Genomic DNA, 25,847 nt, shown 5'->3' with positions numbered 1-25,847 from the left:
GGCAGAGTGTGAGTGCCTCGTGTCTTTTATAGTCAGATTCCACCCCTGAGTGTCCTGCCTGCTTATTGGTCATGTCCTGTTCTCTGTGCCCATTAACTGCTTGTCTGTATATCATTATGTGTGTGTCTGCATATCATGACATCTCCCTTTTTTTTAATGTTTGGATGACATATGTGAACGTATTTACAAGAATAGGCCAATATTAACATATATACATGCAGTGAATGTGAACATATGTACATGTGAAAACAGCTGTCTAATGCGAGAACACAGAGCATAGCAAACAGAACAAATGTTCATAAGTCCAGTCTCTGTGGCTTGCGCCTGATCCTGGTTGACCGCCGGAGAGGCGGTGGTGGGGACGACAGCGCCTTAATGGGCGGGATTGAAGCCTGACTGGTGGCCTCGTGAGTCGAGGTATCAGGAGGTGGCAAAACAACAGAAGGAAACGGAGAAGAATGTGGTTGCGGGCAGGCAACTTTGCGCAGTGCCCGTCTGTTTCGTCGCACAACAGAACCATCAGCCAGACGCACAACATACGAGCGGGGGGCAGCCTGTTGAACGACAACAGCTGGAGCTGACCAGCCTCCATCAGGGATCTTCACCCAAACAGTGTCTGACGGGGATAGCACGGACAAATCGGTGGCATGAGCAACATAGTCCTGTTTTTGCCGGTCTCGGAGTTGCTGCACCTTCTGCAGCACCGGGAGGTGATCCAGGTTGGGCACGTGTATGGCTGGAAGTGTCATTCGCAGGTCCCTGTTCATCAGGAGTTGAGCCGGCGACATGCCAGTGGACAGTGGGGTCGCCCTGTACGCAAGAAGCGCAAGGTGAATGTCAGACGCAGAATCTGCGGACTTGCAGATGAGCTGCTTCACTATGTGCTCCCCTTTCTCAACCTTTCCGTTTGACTGTGGATAGTGTGGGCTGGAAGTGACGTGTTTGAACTGATACGACTGGGCAAACATAGACCATTCATGGCTGCTGAAGCACGGGCGATTGTCACTCATGACAGTGAGTGGGATACCATGCCTGGAGAACGTCTCCTTACAGGCCTTCATGATGGTCCGAGATGTGAGGTCTGAGAGCTTCACGACTTCAGGGTAATTGGAAAAGTAATCAATGATTAACACGTAATCACGACCATTTGCATGAAAGAGATCGATGCCAACCTTGGACCACGGAGAGGTTTCGATTTCATGCTGCTGAAGTGTCTCCTTACTCTGCGCTGCCTGGAAGTGTTGACAGGTCGCACAGTTAAGGACCATGTTCGCGATGTCCTTGCTGATCTCGGGCCAGTAGCCAGCCTGCCTGGCTCTGCGTCTGCACTTTTCCACACCCAGGTGGCCCTCATGGATTTGACGGAGCACCAAGCTCTGGAGACTGTGTGGAATTACAATCCGGTCCAGTTTGAGGAGGATACCATCAACCACCGTCAGGTCGTCCTTTACATTGAAAAATTGAGGGCACGGCTCTTTTTGCCAGCCATTGGCTAGGTGTTGCATAACTCGCTGCAAGAGGGGGTCTTTGGCTTCTCCTCACGGATATGAATCACCTTCTCATCAGATGCCGGGAGGGTGCTAGCATGCAGCTGCACCTGTGACTCAACCTGTGACTCAATTTGCCGGATGACGTTCAGTGGTTCACTAGGCATGGTGATGGAGTGGGACAGTGTATCGGCAATGATGAGCTCCTTGCCAGGCGTGTAGACCAGGTCAAAGTCGTACATTCTGAGTTTGAGGAGGATGCGCTGCAACCGAGGCGTCATGTCATTCAGGCCCTTGGGGATAATGTGGACTAGGGGCCTGTGATCCGTCGCGACAGTGAATGTCGGCAGGCCGTAGACATAGTCGTGAAAGTTGAGAATGCCAGTGAGAAGGCCCAGGCATTCCTTCTCGATTTGTGAATACTTTTGTTCGGTGGGCATCATTGCCCTTGATGCGTAGGCAACCGGTGCCCAGGATGAAGCGTCATCACTTTGCAGCAGGACCGCACCGATGATATCCTGGCTCACATCTGTCGAGATTTTCGTTTCCCTGTCTGGGTCGAAAAATGCCAATACGGGCGCAGTGGTGAGCTTGGCTTTCAGCTCCAACCACTCTGCCTGATGGGCCGCCTTCCACTCGAAGGCAGTGGACTTCTTCACTAGGTTTCGTAGGGCCATGGTGTGTGAGGCCATGTTTGGGATGAACTTGCCCAGAAAATTGACCATGCCCAGGAAGCACAATACCGCCTTCTTGGCTTCCGGGACCTTCATGGCTGCGATGGCCTTGACCTTGTCTGTGTCGGGGCACATGTCCTGCTGAGAGGTCTGGTCTCCTAGGAACTTGAGTGTCGACATGCTAAAGCAACATTTGGCCCTGTTCAGCTTCAGGCCATTGGCGTGGACACGGCGGAATACCTGCTGGAGACGGGAAACATGCTCCTCAGGGGTCGTGGACCATATGATGATGTCGTCCACGCACACACGAACCCCTTCAATGCCCTCCATCATGTAGCCAGTTAAAATGGCTAACTCCCGATTAGAATGGCCAAACCCCGATTTAAAATGGCGAACGGAAGAGGCTGACGGGAAAATCAGCCAACAGGACTCAAACAGGCAGCTGCAGGTAAAACTGTGTATTCGCCTCTGGGGAGGCCAGACAGAATCGATACCTGCAGCCATCAACATAACAACACACCAGCCATCTGAATATAAAGTGGCAATCCCCGGGAACAATGTGCAACAAATTAGACACACAAAGCCAACCCAGACCTTTTGGCGCCAGCAGGAGCCTACACAATGAGAGGTGAATGACCACCCCAAAACCGCCCATCGATCAAGGAATCGCTCCAGCATTGGAGAGTATCGAACCAAGCGATTGGGACGAAGTCCAATCACTTGGAACCAGGTACAGGGTCCGCCCCAAAAGGCGTGAAGCCCCTGGGGACTATAAGAATAGAGTCCAAGGTCAAATCGATCTCTCTCTCCATCCTCCCGCACCCTTCGAGACCCTTCTGCTGACCTTCTACAACAGCTGCAAGAACCCTAAGTCTTACACCAATGCTCGCTACGAGATAGGCACTCCTGACTGTCGACCTGTACCCGCTTTGAATCCCACAGGCTCAGAACCCATAAGAAAGGCCATTCGTTTCCCAGACTTGGTGGGCCATTTCCAAAGTTAAGTATTGGCCTGTTAGTTGTAGGAAGTAGCTTAGAAGTAGAATTAATGTATAAGTATTGATTACTGTATATAATAAATGTGCGTTGATTTAACTCTTACTAAGCGATGTGTTGGATTATTGATCATTACTCGGACTTGAACCACGTGGCGGTATCAGAAAGATACCTGGCGACTCGAGAGCAAAGGTGATAGAACAAGAGCAATTAAACTAAGGCTAAAACTAGCAACAATCATCTGCTCCATGATGCGATGAAATATCTCCGATGCCGAGACGATGCCGAACGGCATACGATTATAGCAGTACCTGCCAAACTGTGTGTAGAAGGTGCAGAGCCTTCTGCTGGACTCATCCAGCTGGATTTGCCAGAATCCATGTGACGCATCTAACTTCGTGAAAAACCGTGCATGTGCCATCTCACTGGTGCATTCCTCCCGCTTCGGGATGGGGTAGTGTGCACGCATTATATTCTGGTTGAGATCCTTGGGATCAATGCAGATGAAAAAATGAAAAATGCTTATTGTCACAAGTAGGCTTCAAATGAAGTTACTGTGAAAAGCCCCTAGTCGCCACATTCCGGCGCCTGTTCGGGGAGGCTGGTACGGGAATTGAACCGTGCTGCTGGCCTGTCTTGGTCTGCTTTCAAAGCCAGCAATTTAGCCCTGTGCTAAACCAGCCCCTATGCACAGGTCTCCAGAGGGTTTTTTAACCACCACCATCGAGCTGACCCAGTCAGTCGGTTCGGTTACCCTGGAAATGATCCCCAGCTGTTGCAGCTCCTTGAGCTGTTCCTTCAGGCGCTCCTTCAGCGGAGCCGGGACCCAGCATGGTGCATGGACGCATCAGGTCGTAGTAGGATCTTGTACCGATATGGCAAAGTGCCCATCCCGTCAAACACATCTGGATACTGAGCGAGAATGTCGTCAATGCCAGCTTGAAGATCCACGTTGGAGGATGTCGTTGAATAAACCCGCTGCACCAGGTTTAGCTTTTTGCAGGAATGCGCGCCCAGTAGGGATGCCCTGTCCGGCTTGACAATTTCAAACCTTAGCCGTGCATGGGTACACTGGTTGGAGATGAGTAGATGGCAGGACTCCAGTGCCATGATGGCATTACCGTTATAAGTCCAGGAGCTGGCAGGCTGCTGGAAGGACGTTGGCGGGCTTCTTTGATGTGTTTGAAGTCTGCCTGTGAGAGGAGGTTGGCAGAAGCACCTGTGTCCAGCTTGAACTGGATAGAGCAGCGGTTGACCTGCATCACCACACGGCATTCGTCCTCCGAATCCACAGCGAGGATGGACTGAATGCGAGATGAGTTAGGTGTGGCATGTTCACGTGTGGTAATGATGCCCACTCGGGAGGCGGACTCCAGGCACTAGGCCTCTGGATCCGTTGTACTGCCAGGATCCGAATCCTGTAATCGTCGTTGCATATGGACGTGCCGTCGTCGGAATTGGGAGCGCTGGCCTCTGACTGGTGGTGCAGACCTGCACAAGGCTGGATAGTGTCCAGGCTTCCCGCAGTTTAAACATCGTCTACCTCTTGCAGGGCAGTGTCCCTTTAAGTGGGCGGTGCCACAGTTCGGGCACGTCATGACATCGGCGTCGTGACGCGGTGGACGTTGCCGCACATGTGCAGTGCGGTCAGCAGACGACTGCACCTGCGCAATGTGGGTGTCGGCCGCTTCGTTATCCCGTTCGCATCGCGCATGTGTGGGGCTCCGGGAAAAGCGCACGAGATGGCCGCTGTCTTCAATGCTGAGGCGCTGCATCCGGGAGATGGCCTGCACACTCACTGCCTCATGGGAGGCAAGTTTCTCATTTTCAGCCGATTTGTATTGGGAATACCAATTTTTTTGCGTGCTCATGCACTGTACATGTTTCAATTGCGACTGGCAGGGTCATATGCTTTATTTTTAAGAGCTGCTCTCTCAGACAATCAGAGTGAACTCCAAACATGATTTGGTCTCTGATCATGGAGTCAGCAATATCACCAAAGTTGCAGGACAGCGCTAGCAGGCGGAGGTTAGTTAAGAAGGCATTGAAAGATTCATCTTTACCTTGAATATTACCTTGAATATGTTTGAATATGTAGCGCTCGAAGATTTCATTGGTGTCCACTTCACAGTGACTATCGAACCTGTCCAGGATGATCTGAAACTTTGTCTTGTCCTGGCCTTCGGTGAAGTTAAATGAGTTGAAGAGTTCGATGGCTTGATCACCCGCTGTTGAGAGGAGAAGCGCGATCTTTCTTGCATCAGCCGCACCCTCGAGATCTGAGGCTTCGATGTACAGCAGAAACTTTTGCTTGAATATCCGCCAGTTGGCACTGAGATTGCCAGAGGTCCTGAGCTGGTGAGGAGCCTGAATCTTCTCCATGGCGCCGGGATACATTTGCTGGTCGTCACGGAATGGACTGAGGTAAGCCACCTTAAATTAGTAGTCTCCTGGTATCATGTTGTGTTAGGTGCACTGGTCTAACACTGGCTGCAACTAGATGCAGCTTAGATCAGAAAGATAATCCAGACCTTGAAGTTAGTTCAATCAGGTTTATTGAACTAATAGCACAGTTAGCACAGTTCTCTGTGAGTTCGACTCTCTGTTAACTTAAGTGTGGTTACTCTGTCTGGCTGAACCAGACTAGCTCTTAGCCACGTGGTGTGAGATTGTTACAACATCCTTGACTGACTCTCTAGATGTTCATCAGTGGAAAGAGGCGGAGTGTGAGTGCCTCGTGTCTTTTATAGTCAGATCCCACCCCTGAGTGTCCTGCCTGCTTATTGGTCATGTCCTGTTCTCTGTGTCCATTAGCTGCTTGTCTGTATATCATTATGTGTGTGTCTGCATATCATGACACCAAGTAGGCAGATGGGGCCTTGGTTTAACATCTAATCGGAAAGACAGCACCTCTGACTGTACAGCATTGCCTCAGTCCTGCAATGGGAATGTCAGCCTTGAGTTTTGCACTCAGGCCTCGGAGTGGGACTTGAACGCAAAACCTTGTGACTTAGAGGTGAGAAGGTAACCGACTGAGCCACAGCTGACACGGCACAATCCATCTGAAGTCCAAGATTTGATTTAATCAATTTTGAATCTATTTCTGTCTAATTTTTCAGACAGGAAATTAATTCACCAGCTGGATTTCCCACCAGAAACACACTGGCGGTCAAAATCCAGGATGCGGAATAAAACCAACCAGATTTTGGAGCCAATTTTAGAACTGACATTTGTCTTATGGGCTAACTCTTTATTTGTTATAAAAAAGGGACACTTCTATTTATTTTCTGTTTGGTGGCATTAGGACAACACAGTGTCGCCTTGTGGTTTTATTAAGAAAAAGTATACCTTCTGGCTGAACTTGGACTCTGCAGTGTACAAGTGTCGCCAATAGAGTGACGGCCGCCACATACCGTCCTCCTCTCACACCTTGCTTCATGTTGAAGCTCTAATTCAGTCGTGGAGTATCGGCTCCTTCTTCTGAATCCTTATCTAAAAGTAATTGGGGAAAAGCACAGGATCAGGAACAGGAAATGCATCAAAATTAGAAATAGATTTACAGGGTAGAGCTACCATGGACCCGTCACGTATCTTTCGAGCCCTGTTGTCCACAAGAAATTTCTAACTATCCCCACACGTAACTGCACTCTTAGCCTACAAAACCTTCATCTAAATCCATAGAAATACATAGAAGTTACAGCACAGAAACAGGCCATTCAGTCCAACCTGTCTAGGTCAGCATTTATCCTCCATGCGAGCAAATAATTTTTTATATTTTTTAAAATATTTTTCTATTGTCCTCCTTTTTCACATTTTCTCCCAAATTTACACCCAACAATAAACAATAATTAGTAACAAATGTAATGTCAATCCCCATATCAATAACAACGATCCCATCCTCCCACCAAACCCCCAATCATTAGCCCGCATGTTAACATAAACAAATGACAAAGAGGAACCAGGAATCACCCATAGTCACCATAAACACACACAGCCCCCCTCCCCCAGCCCTCCCAGCCCCCAACCCCCCCAATGTTCGATGTGATCCAATTCTTGAAAGTGCAGAATGAATAACGCCCATGAATTGTAGAACCCCTCCATCCTTCCCCTCAGTTCAAATTTGACCTTCTCAAGCATCAAGAATTCCAGCAGGTCCCCCCCACCACCACCCTGCCAGGGAACAGGGTGGAGAGGTTGATCTCCACCCTAACAGGATCCGCCTTTGGGCGATCAACGAGGCGAAGGCTACAACATCTGCGAGCAAACAATTTTAACAACATTTATCCACCTTCTTCTCATATTCCTTCAATCTCTGTTCCTTCATCAGCCTGTCCAATCTATTTTTGAATGTTGATGTTGTTTCTGTCTCAGCCACTTCCCCGAGAAGTGAATTTCCTAACCTTATACTTCTTGCGTCAGGAAGTTTCTCCTGCCGCTCTCTGACCTTTTTTTCCTTGACCCCTCTTCTTTATCGGGTTCTCCTGCACCCTGAAATGCCCCCTCTCCACCTACTTTGGTCCTTATGGGTCATTACCAGGAATGTCCTCTTGTCAGAGGTAACTTCCATTTGGTGGCAGCATTCCAGCCGGGAACCTGCCCTTCACGTCCAGTGTCCCAGGGAAATGGGTTCGAATGACAGTAAGGTAGATGAGGCAGTTGAAATTCCCAGCCGGAGAAAGGAAAATCTGGCCTTAGCAAGTTATTCCAGAAAACCGATCCCAGTCTCCCTGTGCTTATCCAAAAAACAGTTCCGCCAGGAGTCAGTGCACAGTTGGCATTAGTGGGAAACCTGGGTGATTTAGTTTTACTCTCTAGCCCAGGAGCTACTGTAGGACAACAGTAACATTCCTACAGCCCCATGAATGGAATCGCATTCAATTCTGCACACACCTCAGGAAGGGTGGAATGGCCTTGGTGCAGCACGGATTTACCAAAATGATACCTGAGCTAAAATGGTTAAATTATAAGCACATGTGGCATAGACTAGGCTTGTATTCTCGTGTGTACAGAAGGTCAAGGAGTGATCTATTTGAGCCTTTTCAGGTACTAAAGATTTTGAAAGAAAGACTTGCTTTTATGTAGAACTTTTCACAACCACTGGACATCTCAAATTGCTTTACGTTCGATGAAGTACTTGTGAGGTGTTGTAATCTAAGTGTAATGTGAGGTTCAAGCCCACGGTCGCCCACTGTAAAACAGGGGTTCTTTATTTTACTGACATCAAATCTTTATAAACATTAATGGAAAGCTTAACTTCGAAGAATGGACTCTTTCCAATGGATGTTCATGTTCTAATCCACCAGGATTGATCGCTAATCAGCCGGGCAGTGGAGTTCAGTTGGTGGAGCTTTGATTGCTAATTTCCCATGACGATGTGGCCCAGATTACCTTGACTCCATGACGCAAGGGGGATCGCCCTCTTCTCGTGACCCCTTGAACGCAGGAGTACTGATTTGTTTGATTTTGATTAATAAGGGGATCAGGGGATATGGGGAGAAGGCAGGAGAATGGGGGTGAGAAAAATATCAGCCATGATTGATTGAATCGCGGAGCAGACTCGATGGGCCGAGTGGCCTAATTCTGCTCCTATGTCTTATGGTCTTATGGTACTGTCCATGTAGTCTGCCTAGGTCTACAGCAGGTTCGTGCCTGCACCACTACCATTTCCCGATGCTCCAGCCATTGTCAGAGGCTTCAGTCCACCCTATTTTGGCCTTGTCTCCTCAATGCTGTGACTCACCAGTCACAGATTTCTACCATTGCTTCATGCTGCTGCCCAGCTCTCTCTCTCTCTCTCTCTCAGGCTTCTCCAGCATTTTCCTCCTCAATTCCTGGAAGAGTTTCTATTTCCTTTGCTTGTCCTCCTGTGCCCAACGGCACTCGTCAACCTCCTGCTGATATCGTTGGAGGACCTCGTCCTACTGTTCAGAGGAAGTTGAGCTTAAATGCTGTCACCTCTGCAGCTTTCTTCTTCGTTAACTGCTCCTCCAGGGACAGAGGCTGACCATCCTTCATTGTCTTCACCTTGCCCTCTTTCAACTTGTTCAGTCTTCTGCCCATCCCTGCTTCTTCAGCTCACACCCTGACTCAAGCTCCACACTCTGCCGGCTGAGAGCAACCCTCCTTGTCCTGAGAGGAGGCGCAGAGAGCTGACCCAGTTCCCTGCCCGGCATCCTCCCAGGTTGATGACCTCCGCTGACAGTGACCCAGTGCCCCACAGGGAATGCCCCACAGTGGGCGGAATCTAGCATCTGACACCACTCCGTCATCAGATGTCAGGACACCGAGGACCAACTCGTCTCCCTCAACCATATGATAAATGTAGTAAACAATCCCCCACAAACAGCAATGTAACAACAACCAGGCAATCCATTTTATATCATGTTGCACCAGGGATAATTATTGGCCATGGTCCAGGGCATAACTTTCCTACTCTTCTTCAAAAGAGGGCCGTGGGATCTTTTACATATCGCCCAAGCAGGCAAATGGGATTTGGTTTCAATCTCATCCAAAAAAACAGCAACCCCATCAATGGGGCACTGACAGGAATGGCTAATTTTGAGCTTGTGTCCTGAAGTGGGCCTTAAACCTGGAACCTGGTGACTCAGGCAAATGTCCTACCAGCTGGCACACATAGAAAGAGGTGCTTTCCCCAGGTGGAGAGGTAAAAACAAAGGGAATTAACCTTAAAATTAAAGCTAGGCTGTTCAGGAGTGATGCAGGAAGCATCGGGATTCCCCAGTCTGCCCCCAGCTGAAAGGTCAGGGAGAGCCCATCGAGGGGAACGTCGGCTGCCCCACGGCTATTTAATTGCAAAGGAGATGTAGTAGAAAAGGGAAGGTCTGCTCTAGCTGTCCAGGGCATTTATAAGACTGCACCTCGAGTACTGTATAGAGTTTTAATCTCCTTACCTAGGCTGACTCCTCTCTTATGAGCAAACTGGAGTTTTGAAGAAACTGAGATGATCTTATTGAAACATAAAAGAGGCTGAGTGATCCTTGACAGGGTCGATGTTCAGAGAATGTTTCCCCTCATGGGGGAATATAGAATTAGGAGACACAGTTTCAGAGTCACCCCACTCTCCAGCGCTTTGGGTCAGAAGTATGAGGAACTGAATATGGGTCGGCGTTTGGGGGGGGGGGGGGCTCGCCCAGGGTGTCAAGCTGGCAGGCTGGGGTGAGGGAGGCAAGGGAGGTGGCAGGATGGAGTTTGAGGGACCAAGGGAAGAGGGCAACGTGGAGGGGTAAAACCTTGAACGAGGCCCTCTGATGGGCTTGGGGACTAATTAAAGAAGGATTTGCCTGCCCACCACCTGTTAGGCTGAGCGCTTGGAACTTCCGGCGCCAGTTAAATCCCAGGGTTGAGACCCTTAGGTGGGAATTAATTGCCCACTTAAGGGCTGCCACTCCAGTCACTGGTATACTTGAAGTGAGGGCAGGGGCTGGTCACCCACTGAAGTTAATGAGACCCTCCCTCCACCTTCAAAGTCATTGGCAGGGGAGCGTTATAGCCAGCCCAAATATAGCGGAAGTCTGGAGTTCTCCAAAGATGGAGATGTTGTGGACAAATTGCAAATTTCAAAAGTAAGATTGATTGATTCTTGTTAGAACTGTCCCAATACCCCAACCAATACATGAAGCAGGGATTAATTGGATTTCCTGTTCTGGCTACCTGGACTTTTGTGCTGCAGGATCCAAGCTCATCAAAGTGACGCTGATGCATTTTACACCAATAATAGAGAACAGCAATTGAAAGTCATATGGTATTAGTATATACAGAACCAAGCTATAGGATGAACATTTCTGGGCTTCTGGGCGTACAGGGAAATTCTCCTCAGGTTAATAATGATATTGTGTAACATGCTATTGATTTCTTCCTATATTTCCTTACCTTAGGTACAATAATGAACATAGAGGCCATAATGTGGTTAAGGCAGGAAGGGATAATGTGGGGGAAAACAATTTGATTGATTTGCACAGATCCCGGAGTTTAAAAACGCAGTATGTACCAGCCTTTAAATGTGAAGAAGTACAGTAGTGAAAATCTGTAATTTCTTCAAAATATCTGCAGAATCTGAAATTTAAGAATGTTTGAAAAGGACTTTCAAGAATTCACATCAATTGTAAAGGGATCACTTGTAATTTTATCAAATAATAAGAAATATTGGTCCATGTGACCAGATGACTTGACCTGGAAGTAGTACCAATAGTAACATGTAGAAGCCGTATGGCTGGTGAACACAAAGGAAAGCTTCAGAAAAAGGAAGCATGAAGAAAGTGATGTTGGTGAGGGAGGGGGGAATGGGGGCACGGTCCTTGACTGTCGCTTAGAAAGCTGGGCTTGCCAGTGTGTTTCGGCCCTGCCGCTCTCAGTGCCAGTGCAAAATTCTTCCCCCTCCAGAAAAATTTCTAAGTGTGGCTGGACTGCGATCTGGATTGAGCTCAAACACCCATTGGGAAACGCATCTTGTTTCCCGTTGGGCGCCACATTTCGGAGTTGGTTGGGAGACTGTATGCATGAAGGTAAATTAAATAAAGACAAATTTTTGGCTGCGGCTTCCAGAAATCCCTTTAAGAATAGCCCTGGAAAAGCAGAACACATCTGCAGCGCAGGCTTTACCTAGTGAATGCCAAATTTGGGAGCAGGATTCTAAAATCCTACAGCAGATTCAAGGAGCCTAACTCTCGTTTTCACTTGGACATTCTTCCCTGTTCTATTCTGTCAATATGCACTCAATAAACATTCCACAAAAGACTCACATTCACATAGCCCTTTTCTTGACCACCAGATATCCCAAAGGACTTTACAACCAGCAAAGTACTTTTGAAGTACTGTTGTAATGTAGGAATCTCAACAGTCAACATGTGCAGAACAAACTTCCACCATCAGCAGTGATAATAAGCAGATAATCTGTTGTTGTGGTAATGATTGAGGGCTAAGTATTAACCACGGCATCAGACAGAGCTACTCTGCGCATCTTCAGAATTAGTGTCATAGCATCTTTTAACTCCACCCACAAGGGCAGATGGGATGTCGGTTTAACACCTTGAGCAGGATTGTTTGGTTGGCGGAGGTTGCAAACAACGGCGGCACGGTAACACAGTAGTTAGCACTGTTGCCTCACAGCGCCAGGGTCCCAGGTTCGATTCCCACGTGGGTCATTGTCTGTGCGGAGTCTGCACTTTCTCCCCATGTCTACGTGGATTTCCTCCAGGTGCTCCGGTTTCCTCCTTCAAGTCCCGAAAGACGTGCTTGTTACGTGAACTGGACATTCTGAATTCTCCCTCTGTGTAGCCGAACGGGCGCCGGAGTGTGACAACTAGGGGCTTTTCACAGTAACTTCATTGCAGTGTTAATGTAAGCCTACTTGTGACAATAATAAAGATTATTATAAATTATAATAATAATTATTATTATCCCATTGACCGCTGGTGGAACCAGAAGATCCCGTAAGCAGTCGATGGCAGGCCGCCTCCATTGCTGCAAATCACCCCGGGGGGAGGTGGAAAGTCCCACCTGTTATAACACGCACGATGCCCACAGGGATGGACCAATTAACCTTCCCAAGAGACTCTTAGAATATGAGCTCCCCGCTGAGGGGGCGGGGCCCATTGGCGAAATGAATGGACTCTCGCATAAAAGCCAGCCCAGATGGAAGCCTAGTATGAGTAGTCCCAACTGGGACCTGAAGTGTACTGTATGCAGATTACTTTATGCCTCTTGTTTGGAATTGCCCCTTAATTGGAAAAAATGAATCGGGTACTCTAAATTTATAAAAATAAAAATAAAAATAAATGTTTAAAGTGGGAAGAACTTTAAAAATAGAGGGGAATAAATCAAAAGACAGCAGCCACATCTAGAAGGATTACATTTATTTCAGGGGATAGAAAGAGATGGAAATAGGCCAAGTAACGTTCAGAGAAAGCTCGCCACTGAGGCTGATTTTGATTAAATGTCTGCACTTTGGATAAGTAAAGTGGAACCAAATGTTGTCGGGATGCAGTAACACCTGAGATAATGATGTTTTATGAACTCCAGATTCCTGGGCAAAATAGGGACCAGATGAAAGGAAATGCCTGGACATAATTTTCAGCTAAAACCTTCTCCAGCAATAAGAGAGGAGACGGCTGGTTAGCCGGATGGGATAATACGCCATCACAGCTGGACAGGGAGTCTATCTTCAGGAACACCCTCACCAAACAAAAGCCCGGGAGTGGAATTATGACTCCCTGTCCCTTCACTGAGACCTGTCTGCAGATATTCCTGGACGGAAAAGAAAGAACCAAAAGATAAACAACAGTGAAAGGAAAGTAGGTGGCACGTTAAACATGGACACAAGTCCTGACAAGTGCCTTGTGCTATTAGTTTAAGTCAGTGTTGCTCACTGCGTCTCCAAGTTCTGGCTTGCAGCAGCTGCATTTTCAGGGATGTTGCAAAAAGCTGTTTTAAGAAGTAACATATCCATTACAGATTTTGTGTGCTCCATTTGCCTTTGTGGAGATCTGCTGGCCGGAGTGGGTCTGGCACATAGGTTAGCACATAGATTGAGCCGCACGGTGGCACAGTGGTTAGCACTGCCGCCTCACAGTGCCAGGGGCCCGGGTTCGATTCCAGCCTCGGGTGACTGTATGGAGTTTGCACGTCATCTCCATGTCTGCGTGGGTTTCCTCCGGGTGCTCCGGTTTCCTCCCACACTCCAAAGATGTGCAGGTTAGGTGGATTGACCAAATTAAATTGCTCCTTAGTGTCCAAAGGTTAGGTGGGGCTACAGGGTTTTGGGGTTGGGAGGGGGAGCGGTGCTCTTTCAGGGGGTCGGATGGGCCGAATGGCCTCCTTCTGCACTGTAGGGATTCTATATTTCTTCCATTCGATGAAGACACAGGCTGGGTATTTCTCCAGGTTTACCAAAAGCCATAAACCCCTCAGCAAACATTTATGTCTTCACAGAATTGATTGCCTCAACCTTAATTGCTTTAACTGGGAATCAGACTGTTTGTGCAAAGAAATGGAATAAGTTGACAGACAATATGCTGTCTTGGGTCACAGACTCTATCCTGGGTCTTTTAATTTGGATTTACATATCAACAGTGTGGGTTCAATTACCGTACTGGCTGCGGTTATTCATGAAGGCTCCGCCTTCTCAATCTTGCCCCTCGCCTGAGGTGTGGTGATCCTCAGGTTAAATCACCACCAGTCAGCTCCCTCTCCTCAAAGGGGAAAGTGGCCTATGATCATCTGGGACTATGGCGACTTTACATATCTTTGTTTAGCCCCGGTTGACTCTTTCTCTCATGCACTTTGAAGTGGTTGACTAATATTTTCAAACCATTTTCAACCTTTCCAAAGGCTGGAGAATCTCATCCCACGTAATTTTGAAACTTGGAAAGATTGTTTTGGAGGGGTGAACTGTGGATGTATTAACATATCAATGAGTTTCCATAATCTGCTACAATAAATACACGGCCTGGGTAGATGGAGCAAGTGGCCTAAGTTACTTCATGACCTTTTGAAAAAAAAAGCTTTATTGCACTTTAAAGCCGGTAGATCACGCCCAAAATATTAAGCACAAACATTAACCCTAAAAAATTACATGTTATTCTTCAATGTTAATTGTTATTCAATTGTTAATTTCTCTTTGAGAAAATGATTATACAAGAAAGATGTACAAATTGCTGATGTACAGCAAACAGCAATGTCTAGGACCAAACAATGACCATGGAAATCTGCCTGGTTAACTCTAAATTGACAAATACATTTCTGTTTCTTATTTCATCAGCTGGTGTCCGACACATGTAAACCTGTTTTTTTTAAATTCGTTCATGGGATGTGGTTCTCGCTGGCTAGGCCAGCATTTATTGCCCATCCCTAATTGTCTTTGAGAAGGTGGTAGTGAGCTGCCTTCTTGAATTGCTGCAGTAGGTACATCCACAGTGCTGTTAGGAAGGGGGTTCCAGAATTTTGACCTCGCTACAATGAAGAAGTGGCAATATGGTTTCAAGTCAGGATGGTGTGTGTCTTGGGTGGGGCTAGCATCTGGAGGTGTTGTCATGCATCTGCTGCCCTTCTAGGCGGTAGAGGTCTAAGCTTTTAAGTCTCCAAACAAAACTACAGAGGTATACCATCTGCATACTTGAAATGGAGTTCACTCATGGTTACATTCCATCACTGGACTAGACTGTCCAAATTAATAATTCAGAACCCACCAGTGACAGTTTGGGTATTTGAATTCTTTTTAAGCATTAGAATATAAAGAACTGGGCTTGGTAAAAGTAACCATGGCATTGTTGATTGTTGTAGTAATCCATCTTCCCTTTAAGGAAAGAAACCCACCCTTGCTACCTTGTTCAGTTAGCATGTGACTCTAGCCCCACCGCAACATGATTGAGTGTTAATTGCTCTTTGAAGTGACCTAGCCAACAAATCAGTTGTATCGATTTTCTACCCCATCACTGCATTCTCAGGCAACTCAAGATGGGTGATAAATGTCAACTTTGCCAAAAATGGCTACATCCTGGTAATGAATATTAATAACCATTATCTGCATTGTTACTTAACTCAATCTGTTGGCGTTGGCAAGAGCACTAGCTGCCTTAATATAATGACAAATATACATATGTTGTTAACCAGCTAAAACATTGTAGTTTGTCTGCAAAGACCGCTGGTAGACTTCCAGATGCTTATTACACTAGGACCACCTCAGCAACTCAGGAACTGACTTACAGTATTATCTGGAGCCAAGCAACAAGTGCCCCAATTCCCAATGATGGGTAATGGCACGGGGAGTCCACGCCGAGTTAAATAAGAACAAAGTTTTATTTATACAAAAGATATATCCACTACCCGGCAGATCCCTACCGGGTTTCTCTCTGGTCGGTGCCTTACTTGCTGACCTTATATACATTGGGTAATTGAGATACCCCAGCCCTAGCGGGGGGAGTTCATACTCCACAAGGAGCACTGGGAAGACAAGCATTCCCACCCTGTCGGTCCTGTGCGGGATAGTGCAGATCTATTCCCCCGAGTCATACAAGACTTGTATAATAACTTGCAATTGATTTGGGGTTAAGGCTCGTTCCAATGGTGAACTACGCTAGCTGATCCATCAACAATGGTAGGTTGGAATACCGGCTTGCCTGACTGAAGCTGACGCAAAGGATGGACTTTAGTTCCATTGTTCTTCCAGCTGATCTGTCACCTCGGAGCCAACTCAACCCCCAAGAATCCAGTCACCTCTTAGCTGGTCATTAGATAAATGGTACCTGCAGTTTGAGCCCTTGCTCAATGCACATCAAATTTCAGAGGCCGAGGGAACTTCCCTGCTTTCCTTCAAAGTAGTGGCTGTGGGTTTGTTTAGATCCATCAGGTGGAGCCTTGGGAGAACGTCTCATCTGAAAGTTGGAACCTTCAAAAATGCAGCACTCCTTCAGTTCTTCTAGCCTTGATTTTGTGCTTATGTCGCTGGAGTAGAGTTGAGCGACAGATTTTTCACTCAGAGGTGAGAGTGCTACCACAAGGAGAGAAAAGGTGAGGTACAAAAAGTAACAAAGCAGAGCAGAGGGAGCGAAGCGACTACACTAATGGCATCTATCTTTTCCCTGTTGTCCATGTGACAACGGGTGAATCGCGCACGAGCCACAAATCAGGTTCCGCACCGAGCATCGGACAGATTGCAAATCACGTGATTCACTCCGCTCGGCACAATCTGGATCTCACTCTCGCTGAGATCCAAATCTGAATATTTAAATGACCCATACCCGGACACCGGTTTCATCCAGCGCCAGGGACCCTGGGGTGGGGGTCTCCCAGGCTAATGGGCACCCTGGCAGTACCAGGTGGCAGTGCCAGGGTGCCCAAGCGCCCATTGGCACTGCCAGGAGGGGGGCATGGAGGGGCCTTGCCCAGTTGAGGGAGTCAGGGCATGTTCCTGGGGGCCTTCTTAAGGTTTTGGGGGTGAGGGATGTCAAAAGAGCAGGGGGTGTCCTGAAAGGTTGGGGGGGGGGGGGGGGGAGAGGGAGAGAGAGAGAGATTTGGGCGATCTTCTAAAATGCCGTACAGATTTGCAAGGATCCTTTCCTGGTGAAATCAGTCTGCCAACAGGATATCCCTCTAATCAGTCTGCCAACAAGATATCCCGCTGCCTTGGTGGGGAGAATCCCCCCCCCCCCCACCCCCAGACCAAAAAAAACACAAAGTGCCGTTGAATAGCGAGATGCTTCTTGGCACTGCAGCTGCTAAGAAACACCCTGCCAATCCTGCTGTTCAGCGGACTCTAACTTGAGCACTAAATCGCACCCAGGGTTAACATTTTGGCTGAAGGACATGCTCATTTTGTATTTGCCCAAGGTTTTTTCAATGTAAAATAACATTTTGCTGACACGAGTAGTAGGAAAATTAAAGAAAGCCAGTACAATATGAAAGGTGTTATTAATTTATGTTGAAAACAGAAATTCAGGTTATTTATTGATCGCGTGATACGCACTTTAAAATGTATGGCTGCTTCTAAACATAGCTGCAAGATTCTCCCTCAACGACTCAGTCCCATGACTTAATGGAAATAAAAATTGAGAAAGGGGAAAACAGGCTGTTAATCCTCTATTGGTCAAAGTCAGGAGGATCTACCTTTATGTATCTGTAATAGAAGGTGTAGTTTCAGGTGGAGGGCTGTTGTAGGCTGCAAAGAGACATTGATAGGATGCAGAGCTGTGCCGAAAAATGGCAGATGGAGTTTAACCCTGATAAGTGCGGGGTTTTGGTAGGAAAAATTTGAATGCAGATTACAGGGTCAACGGCAGGGTTCTGAGGAATGTGGAGGAGCGGAGAGATTTGGGGGTTCATGTCTGTCATGATATCCACATCAGCATATCATGGTGCAATCACACACACACTGATGGACAGGTAGTTGGACCAACCAACACACACATAACATCACAGCCAATCACCAGTGCGAGCACACGCACTATAAAACAGGGAACACCACACTTCCCGCTCATTCTACCAGGAGATAGCTCAGAGCACAGAGCTCACAGCTCGCCACTCAGACATAGACCATGTGCTGAGTGCCTCACTAAGATAGTGATAGGGCTGGGTCCACAGGTTAGCTGGTGAAGCACGTACCCAAGCCAGCAGTTAGTCGTTGTCGTTGTTAAGACAATAAAACAGAGTTGTACCATCTACAGCCGTGTTGGATCATTTGTGCATCGGAACACCCAACACGACAATGTCCACAGATCTCTGAAGGTTGCCACTCAAGTGGATAGAGCCATGAAGAAGGCCTATAGTGTGTTAGCGTTTATTAACAGGGGGCTTGAGTTTAAGAGCCGTGGGGTTATGCTGCAACTGTACAGGATCCTGGTGAGACCACATTTGGAGTACTGTGTGCAGTTCTGGTCACCTCATTATAGGAAGGATTTGGAAGCATTGGAAAGGGTGCAAAGGAGATTTACCAGAATGATGCGTGGTTTGGAGGTGTTGCTAACTTTGCCTTAGTTTAATTGCTCTGTTTTATCACCTTTGCTCTTGAGTCGCCAGGTATCTTTATGAAACCGCCACGTGGTTCAAGTCCGAGTAATGATCAATAATCCAATACACCGATTAGTAAGATTTAAATCAAAGCACATTTATTATAGATCGTAATCACTACTCATGTACAAATTCTACGTCTGAGCTACTTCTACAGTTAACAGGCCAATACTTAACCTGGAACTGGCCCACCAGGTCAGGGAAATGAATGGCCTTTCGTTCGGGTTCTGAGCCTGCGGGATTCGAAGTTGGTACAGATCGGTAGCTAGGAGCGCCTATCTCGTAGTGAATGTTGAAGTAAGACTTACTGGATATCGGCGGCGGCTGAACCGGTCACTGTCAAGGGTTGGTTCGCGTTGCTGAGTGATCCGGTCAAGAAGAACGATTTGAACTTGGGCGTAATTCTTATAGTCCCCAGGGGCTTCCCGCCTTTCGGGGCAGACCCTGTACCGGGTTCCAAGTGATTGGACTTTGTCGCAATCACTTGGTTCAATTTTCTCCAATGCTGGAGTGGTTCCCTGATCGATGGGCGGTCTTGAGGTGGTCGTTCACCTCCTTTTGTGTAGGCTCCTGCTGGCGCCAAAGAGTCTGGTTTTGCTTTATGTGTCTAAATGTTGCTCATTGTTCCTGGGGATTGCTCATTAGTATGCAGATGGCTGGTGTTTTGTTATGTTGATGGTTGCTGGTATCGATCTTGTCTGGCCTTTCCAGAGGTAAATACACAACCAACCTGCAGCTGCTCGTTTTTGTCCTGTTGGCTGATTTTCCCATCAGCCTTTGCCGTTCGCCATTTTAAATCGGGAGTTAGCCATTTTAAGTGGCTACAGAGGGTAGGTCTTATGAAAGGTTGAGGGAGCTAAGGCTTTTCTCTTTGGAGCGGAGGAGGATGAGAGGCGACTTAATAGAGGTTTATAAGATGATGAGGGGATAGATAGAGTGGACGTTCAGAGACTATTTCCTCGGGTGGATGTAGCTGTTACAAGGGGGCATAACTATAAGGATCGGGGTGGGAGATATAGGAGGGATGTCCGAGGTAGGTTCTTTACTCCAGAGAGTGGTTAGGGTGTGGAATGGACTGCCTGCTGTGATCGTGGAGTCGGACACTTTAGGAACTTTCAAGCGGTTATTGGATTAGGCACATGGAGCACACCACAATGACAGGGAGTGGGATAGCTTGATCTTGGTTTCGGACAAAGCTCGGCACAAGATCGAGGGCCAAAGGGCCTATTCTGTGCTGTACTGTTCTATGTTCTAACAAGCCTCTTGTGTTTGCGAAGACACAAAATGCAGGTGTAAATTTACAAATTTAGGTCTGGGAAAGTATCTCCATCCACCAGCAATGCATGTTGGCAATTCAGATTAGAGTTAAGTGCTTAAGTAGTTATCAATATGGGTTCATGTGGGAAAATGTATATTCCAAGAGCTTTAAAACGACACCTGTTTATCTCCAATGAGAACTGCAGCGCTTTTTTTAAACGTTGAACACTCTTGAGCTGCCAGGTTCTCTTGTATCATGTGAAGTAGTTTCAATCTAAATTCAATGATTTAACCACCTAATGAAAGGTAACGAAGGCTCTGAAATCACCTTCAGTGGATTGTTTCAGGCCCATTATTGGTTCAGCGATTGTACTTTTGCTCCTCAGTCAGAAACTTCAAGCCCCAGTCAGAGATTCGGGCTCAAAAACCTGCTGGCATTTTACTGTGACACTATGGCAGCGCTGTACTGTTAGAGATGCCACCTTTTGGACGAGACATTAAACCACGGTCATATCTGTCCTCTTAGGTGGTGTAAAGAACCCCTGGTATTGGTCAAAGAAAAGATGGGAGGTAGGATTCTCCGTCCCGCCGCACCAATTTTCTGGTGCGGCTTGCCCCCGCCGGGAGTGGGATGATACCCCCAGGCAGCCGGACGATGGGGTTTCCCATTGTGGGCACCCCCACACCATCGGAAATCCGCAGGCACGACTGTGCTGCCGGCGAAGCAGAGGATCCCGCCGACGGAGAATCCTGCCCGGGGCGTTTTCCCGGTGCCCTGGTTAATACTTATCCTTCAACCAACACCTCTAAAACCAATGCTCTGGTCATTTATTTCTTTGTCGTTAATTGGTGGTTACATTGCCCATATTACAATGACTACAAGTCAAAAGTACTTCATTGACTGTAAACTGCTTTGGGGCATCCGCAGATCACGCCACTTATAAATGCAAATGATTTCTTTGACACTGTGGTCCACCTGAGATCAGGCGTTGACACTGAATCTAACCCATTTGCACAAACAATGTAAGTCATAAAAAGCTGTGACCAATTGAATAAAGACAGAGAATAATTTACAGCACAGAATGAAGCCATTCAGCCCATCGGGTCTCTGCCAGCTCTTTGTGAAATCACTCACCGTCTCTGTTTCCACCACCCTCATAAGGGGTGAGTTCCAGGTCATTACCATACACTGCATTTAAATGTTCCTCACAGTTTCCCCCGCTGCATCTGTTGCCCAAAACCATATATCTGTGTCCCCCAGTCCTTGCACTATCAGCTAATAGTGATAGCTTTTCCTTATCTACTATACCCAAGCCTTCCATAATCTTGCACACCTCTGGCAAATGCCCTCTCATTCCCCTTGCTCCAAGGAGAATAACCCCAGCTTTTCCAAAGCAAACCTTACAGCTTAAATCCCCCATTCCCTGACACAATTCTGGTACATCTCCTCTGCACATCCTTCCTAAAGTTTGGTGACCAGAACTGGACACAATATTCTAGGTTTGGCCAAACCAGAGCTTTACAAAGGCTAGGACTACAAAGTATTTTGAATGCACCATCATCCATTTTCATTCTTATTGACCTTTCAGGAGGATAATTTCATTCCAGCCTCGCTGCTGAAGGTCCCAGTATCCATAAAACCACAAGATTATAGGTCCAGATTTAGGCCACTCGGCCGATCGAGACTGCTCTGCCATTCGATCATGGCTCATATGTTTCTCATCCCCATTTTCTTGCCTTCTCCCCAAAACCTCTGATCCCTTTATTAATCAAGAATCTAACTAAACAACATAGAACATACAGTGCAGAACGAGGCCATTCGGCCCATCGAGCCTGCACCGACCCACTTAAACCCTCACTTCCACCCTATCCCCGTAACCCAATACCCCTCCTAACCTTTTTGGTTACGAAGGGCAATTCATCATGGCCAATCCACCTAACCTGCATGTCTTTGGACTGTGGGAGGAAACTGGAGCACCCGGAGGAAACCCACGCAGACACGGGAAGAACCTGCAGACTCCGCACAGACAGTGACCCAGCGGGGAATCGAACCTGGGACCCTGCCGCTGTGAAGCCACAGTGCTATCCACTTGTGCTACCGTGCTACCCCAAATCTCTGTCTTAAAGACACTCAGTGATTTGGCCTCCACAGCCTTCTGCGGCAATGAGTTCTACAGATTCACCACCCTCTGGCTGAAGAAATTTCTCCTCATCTCTGTTTTAAAGGATCATCGCTTCCGTCTGAAGCTGTGCCCTCGGATTCTAGTTTTTCCTACTAGTGGAAACATAGTCTCCACATCCACCCCATCTATGCCTCTTAGTATTCTGTACGTTTCAATGAGATCCCCCCCGCTCACCCTTCTTAACTCCATCGAGTACAGACCCAGAGTCCTCAACAGTTCATAGATAGATAGAACATACAGTGCAGAAGGAGGCCATTCAGCCCATCGAGTCTGCACCGACCCACTTAAGTCCTCACTTCCACCCTAACCCAATAACCCTTCCTAACCTTTTTGGACACGAAGGGCAATTTATCATGGCCAATCCACCTAACCTGCACGTCTTTGGACTGTGGGAGGAAACCGGAGCACCCGGAGGAAACCCACGCAGACACGGGGAGGATGTGCAGACTCCGCACAGACAGTGACCCAGGCCGGAATCGAACCTGGGACCCTGGAGCTGTGAAGCCACAGTGCTATCCACTTGTGCTACCGTGCTGCCGTTCCTTATATGACAAGCCCTTCATCATAGGATCATTCTTGTGACCTCCTCTGGACCCCCTCCAAGGCCAGTACATCCTTCCTGAGATACGGGTCCCAAAACTGCTCACAATATTCCAAAAGGGGTCTGACTAGAGCCCTATACCACCTCAGCAGTACATCCCTGCTCTTGTATTCGAGCCCTCTCCAAATGAATGCTAACATTGCATTTGTCTGCTAACTACACCTGCACGTTAACCTGAAGAAAACCCTGAACTAGGACTCCTAAGTCCCTTTGTGCTTCAGATTCCCAAAGCCTTTCTCCATTTAGAAAATAGTCTATGCCTCGATAATTCCAACCAAAGTGCATAACCTCACACTCTTCCACATTGTATTCCATCTGTCACTTCTTTGCCCACTCTCCTAGCCTGTTGGAGTCCTTCTGCAGCCTCTCCGCTTCCTCAACACTACCTGTCCCTTTACATATCGTTGTATCATCTGCAAACTAAGCCACAATGCCCTAAGTTCCTTCCTCCAGTTGGTAATATATATCGTGAATGGCTTTGCTCTCAACACTGACCCACTAGTCACCAGCTGCCATCCTGAAAAAGACCTCCTTATTCCCACTCTCTGCCCTGTGCCAGTCAGCCAATCCTCTATCCATGCCAGTACCTTGCCCCTAACACCATGGGCTCTTATCTTATTTACCGAAGGCACTGTGTGTGTTTGCTGATGGATCGCTCTTTTGTCATTACATCTTGTTTACATTTCCTACATTTTGTGCTGAAAGGGTTGCCAACTCGGTCCTATGCATGCCTGGAGATTTCATTATGTGACCTTCTGTCTCCAACTATTCAGCCAATAGTTTCCCGTTTCCAATATCTTTATAATTAATAAGCAAAATAGTTTAAAGAAAATGAAAACAGCACACAATTTTTCTTTCATGACCCTATGATTTTTCTACAGGCTGAAAATTAATCTTGAATTCATGGAGACTCCAGGGCAACCCTGGAGGGTTGGAAACTCTAAGTGGATGAATGGAGGCCACCATATGGGTAACAATATCAAATGCAATCAGTACCAGTACAGAATGACTTCAGTTAATTCAGCCTGTGAAGTGCCTTGGGATGTTATTATTGATGTTAATGGTGCTACATAAATGCAAGTTATTGTTGCTGAGGCACATCAGCATGGCTCAGTGTACTCTGTACGCAGTATAACTGCAGTCCAAGAATGCAGGATTATGTGCTTGGCTCAGTCAGCTGGCTCGCTGGATCAATGATTTATCAGCTAAACTAATCCATCTCATCCCCCCTCCCCCCACCCACCCACCCTCACCCCCGCTTTGTGAAGTAATCAATTAAGAAATACATTTCTGAACTTTACAACCACTCCATATGAACAATTCTGCTCACTTGGTGACTAAAAAAGGATTGGGGGGGGGGGGAAGAAACCCTTATTGAAATATTGCAATGCAGGAGAAACAGTGAGACACTTACTTGTCCAATTTAAGAGCTCACAACCATCCTAACTTAAAGACAATTCACGGCAGCTCCGAGCTCCTTGAATGAGACAAGTCACAAAAGTTTTGCCTTTGATGCTTGGCGATGAAAACTTTTCAGTAAGAAGCACCTGGTTCCGAGGAGAAAGTTTCAACAAGGTACAAGGGAGAAACTTGGGTTTGATGTCAGCTTCTTTCCTCCCTGTGGTTATAGTGGAGGGTTTGACAGAGGAGCGAGCGACTGTAGAAAGCTGGAGGGGGCCTAACATTCCAGTCAGTGGGAGGAGTTCCCTCGGCACACTGCTCACACTTGAGGAGAGACAGTGTCAGTGATGTATGCTTCTCCTTGCAACTTGAATCCACGACAAGCTGGAATGTGAATCTACCTCAGAGGCAAAGCAATTCCGTGAGAAGCGAAAGAATGCTTGGGCAGAACTCTTGCAGCCCTTCTCTTCTCTTAGGGTGTCTTGTGTGGGTGACAACTGGGAGAATCTGGGAGACTTTCTTTACCTTCTCGGTTCAGGAGAAGCTTACAGCGCTCGAGGAAAATGGTCCTGATCTGTGTTGTTCTCAAATAAATACAGAAATCTCTAAACTACCCAAGGCAGACTCCAGGACCAGAATCTTTAATTTGTAACATGTGCCGACTTGTGCATCACCTCCCCCCCCCCTCCCCCCCCCCCCCACAATAGACCCTTTAAAAAACATAGAATAATTAACAGCCTGCTATCTCAGATACAGAAGGAAGATACCTGTTCACTGTGCCGGAGGGAAGTAGAAAAGTCTGTTAAACACCTTCGTAGGGCCTGCAGTGAAAATTCCAAAATGATACCACAGCCAAAAAGGATTAAGGCTTGAAGACAGTTGCCAGAGCAGAGAAGATTAAAGAGTGACCTCATAAAAACATGAGAATATAAGGACCGAAATTCTCCGGCCATTGGGATTCTCCTTTTCCGTCGGGAGTGCACCCCTGCCAGTGTGTTTCCCGATGGCGTGGGGTGGCTCTCATGAGAATCCAGCCCAAGAACTAGGAGCAGGAGTCGGCAATCCAGCCCCTCGAGCCGTTCCGCCATTCAACAAGATTATGGCTGATCTCCTCTCGGCCTCAACTCCATTTCCTGCCCGTTCTCCAGAACCCTTCAACCCATCACTAATTAAAAACATTTTCATCTCCTCCTTAAATTTACTCACTGTCCCAGCATCCACCGCACTGTGGGGGAGAGAATGTCACAGATTCACCACCCTTCGAGAGAAGTAATTTTTTTCTCATCTTTGTTTAAAATCTGCTGCCTCTTATCCTAATACTATGACCTCTCCTTCTAGATTGCCCCACAAGAGGAAGCATCTGCTCTACGTCTACTTTGCCAATACCTATTCTCATCTTATATACCTCAATTAGATCTCTTCTCATTCTTCTAAACTCAAGCTAGTAAAGGCCTAAACTGCTCAGTCTCTCTCCGTAAGACAAACCCCTCGGGCGGGATTCTCCACCCCCACGCCGAAGTGGCCGCGCCGTCGTGAACGCCGTCGAGGTTCACGACGGCGCGGAACGGCCCCGGTCCCGACTGATTCAGGCCCTGACAATGGGCCAGTATCGGGGCCGCGTCATCTACCCGCGCCAGGCCTTGTCGCCCGCGTAAAAGCGGCGCCGAATAGATGACGCGGCCGGCGCCGCATAACGGACGTCATCCGCGCATGCGTGGTTGCCGTCCTG

The 25,847-nt window shown here is 47.4% G+C and overlaps 1 protein-coding gene across 1 annotated transcript in view; it reads right to left on the bottom strand.

Moving 5' to 3' along the window:
* col7a1l (collagen type VII alpha 1-like) overlaps nucleotides 1-24,496 on the bottom strand; it is a 435,910-nt gene extending 411,414 nt beyond the window's left edge. Inside the window, exons 1-2 of the mRNA XM_072470919.1 lie at nucleotides 24,132-24,496; nucleotides 6,506-6,649 (exon numbers count right to left, since the gene is read on the bottom strand). Of these exons, the coding sequence (XP_072327020.1) occupies nucleotides 6,506-6,596 (91 nt within the window). The 5' untranslated portion in view covers nucleotides 6,597-6,649; nucleotides 24,132-24,496. The remainder of the gene's footprint in view (nucleotides 1-6,505; nucleotides 6,650-24,131) is intronic.
* Between the last annotated feature and the right edge of the window lie 1,351 nt (nucleotides 24,497-25,847).

Source organism: Scyliorhinus torazame, chromosome 13, assembly GCF_047496885.1.
Source record: "Scyliorhinus torazame isolate Kashiwa2021f chromosome 13, sScyTor2.1, whole genome shotgun sequence".
In the NCBI taxonomy this organism is placed as follows: domain Eukaryota; kingdom Metazoa; phylum Chordata; class Chondrichthyes; order Carcharhiniformes; family Scyliorhinidae; genus Scyliorhinus; species Scyliorhinus torazame.
The sequence above is the reverse complement of the archived record's forward strand: the minus strand, read 5'-3'. Positions and strand labels throughout refer to the sequence as shown.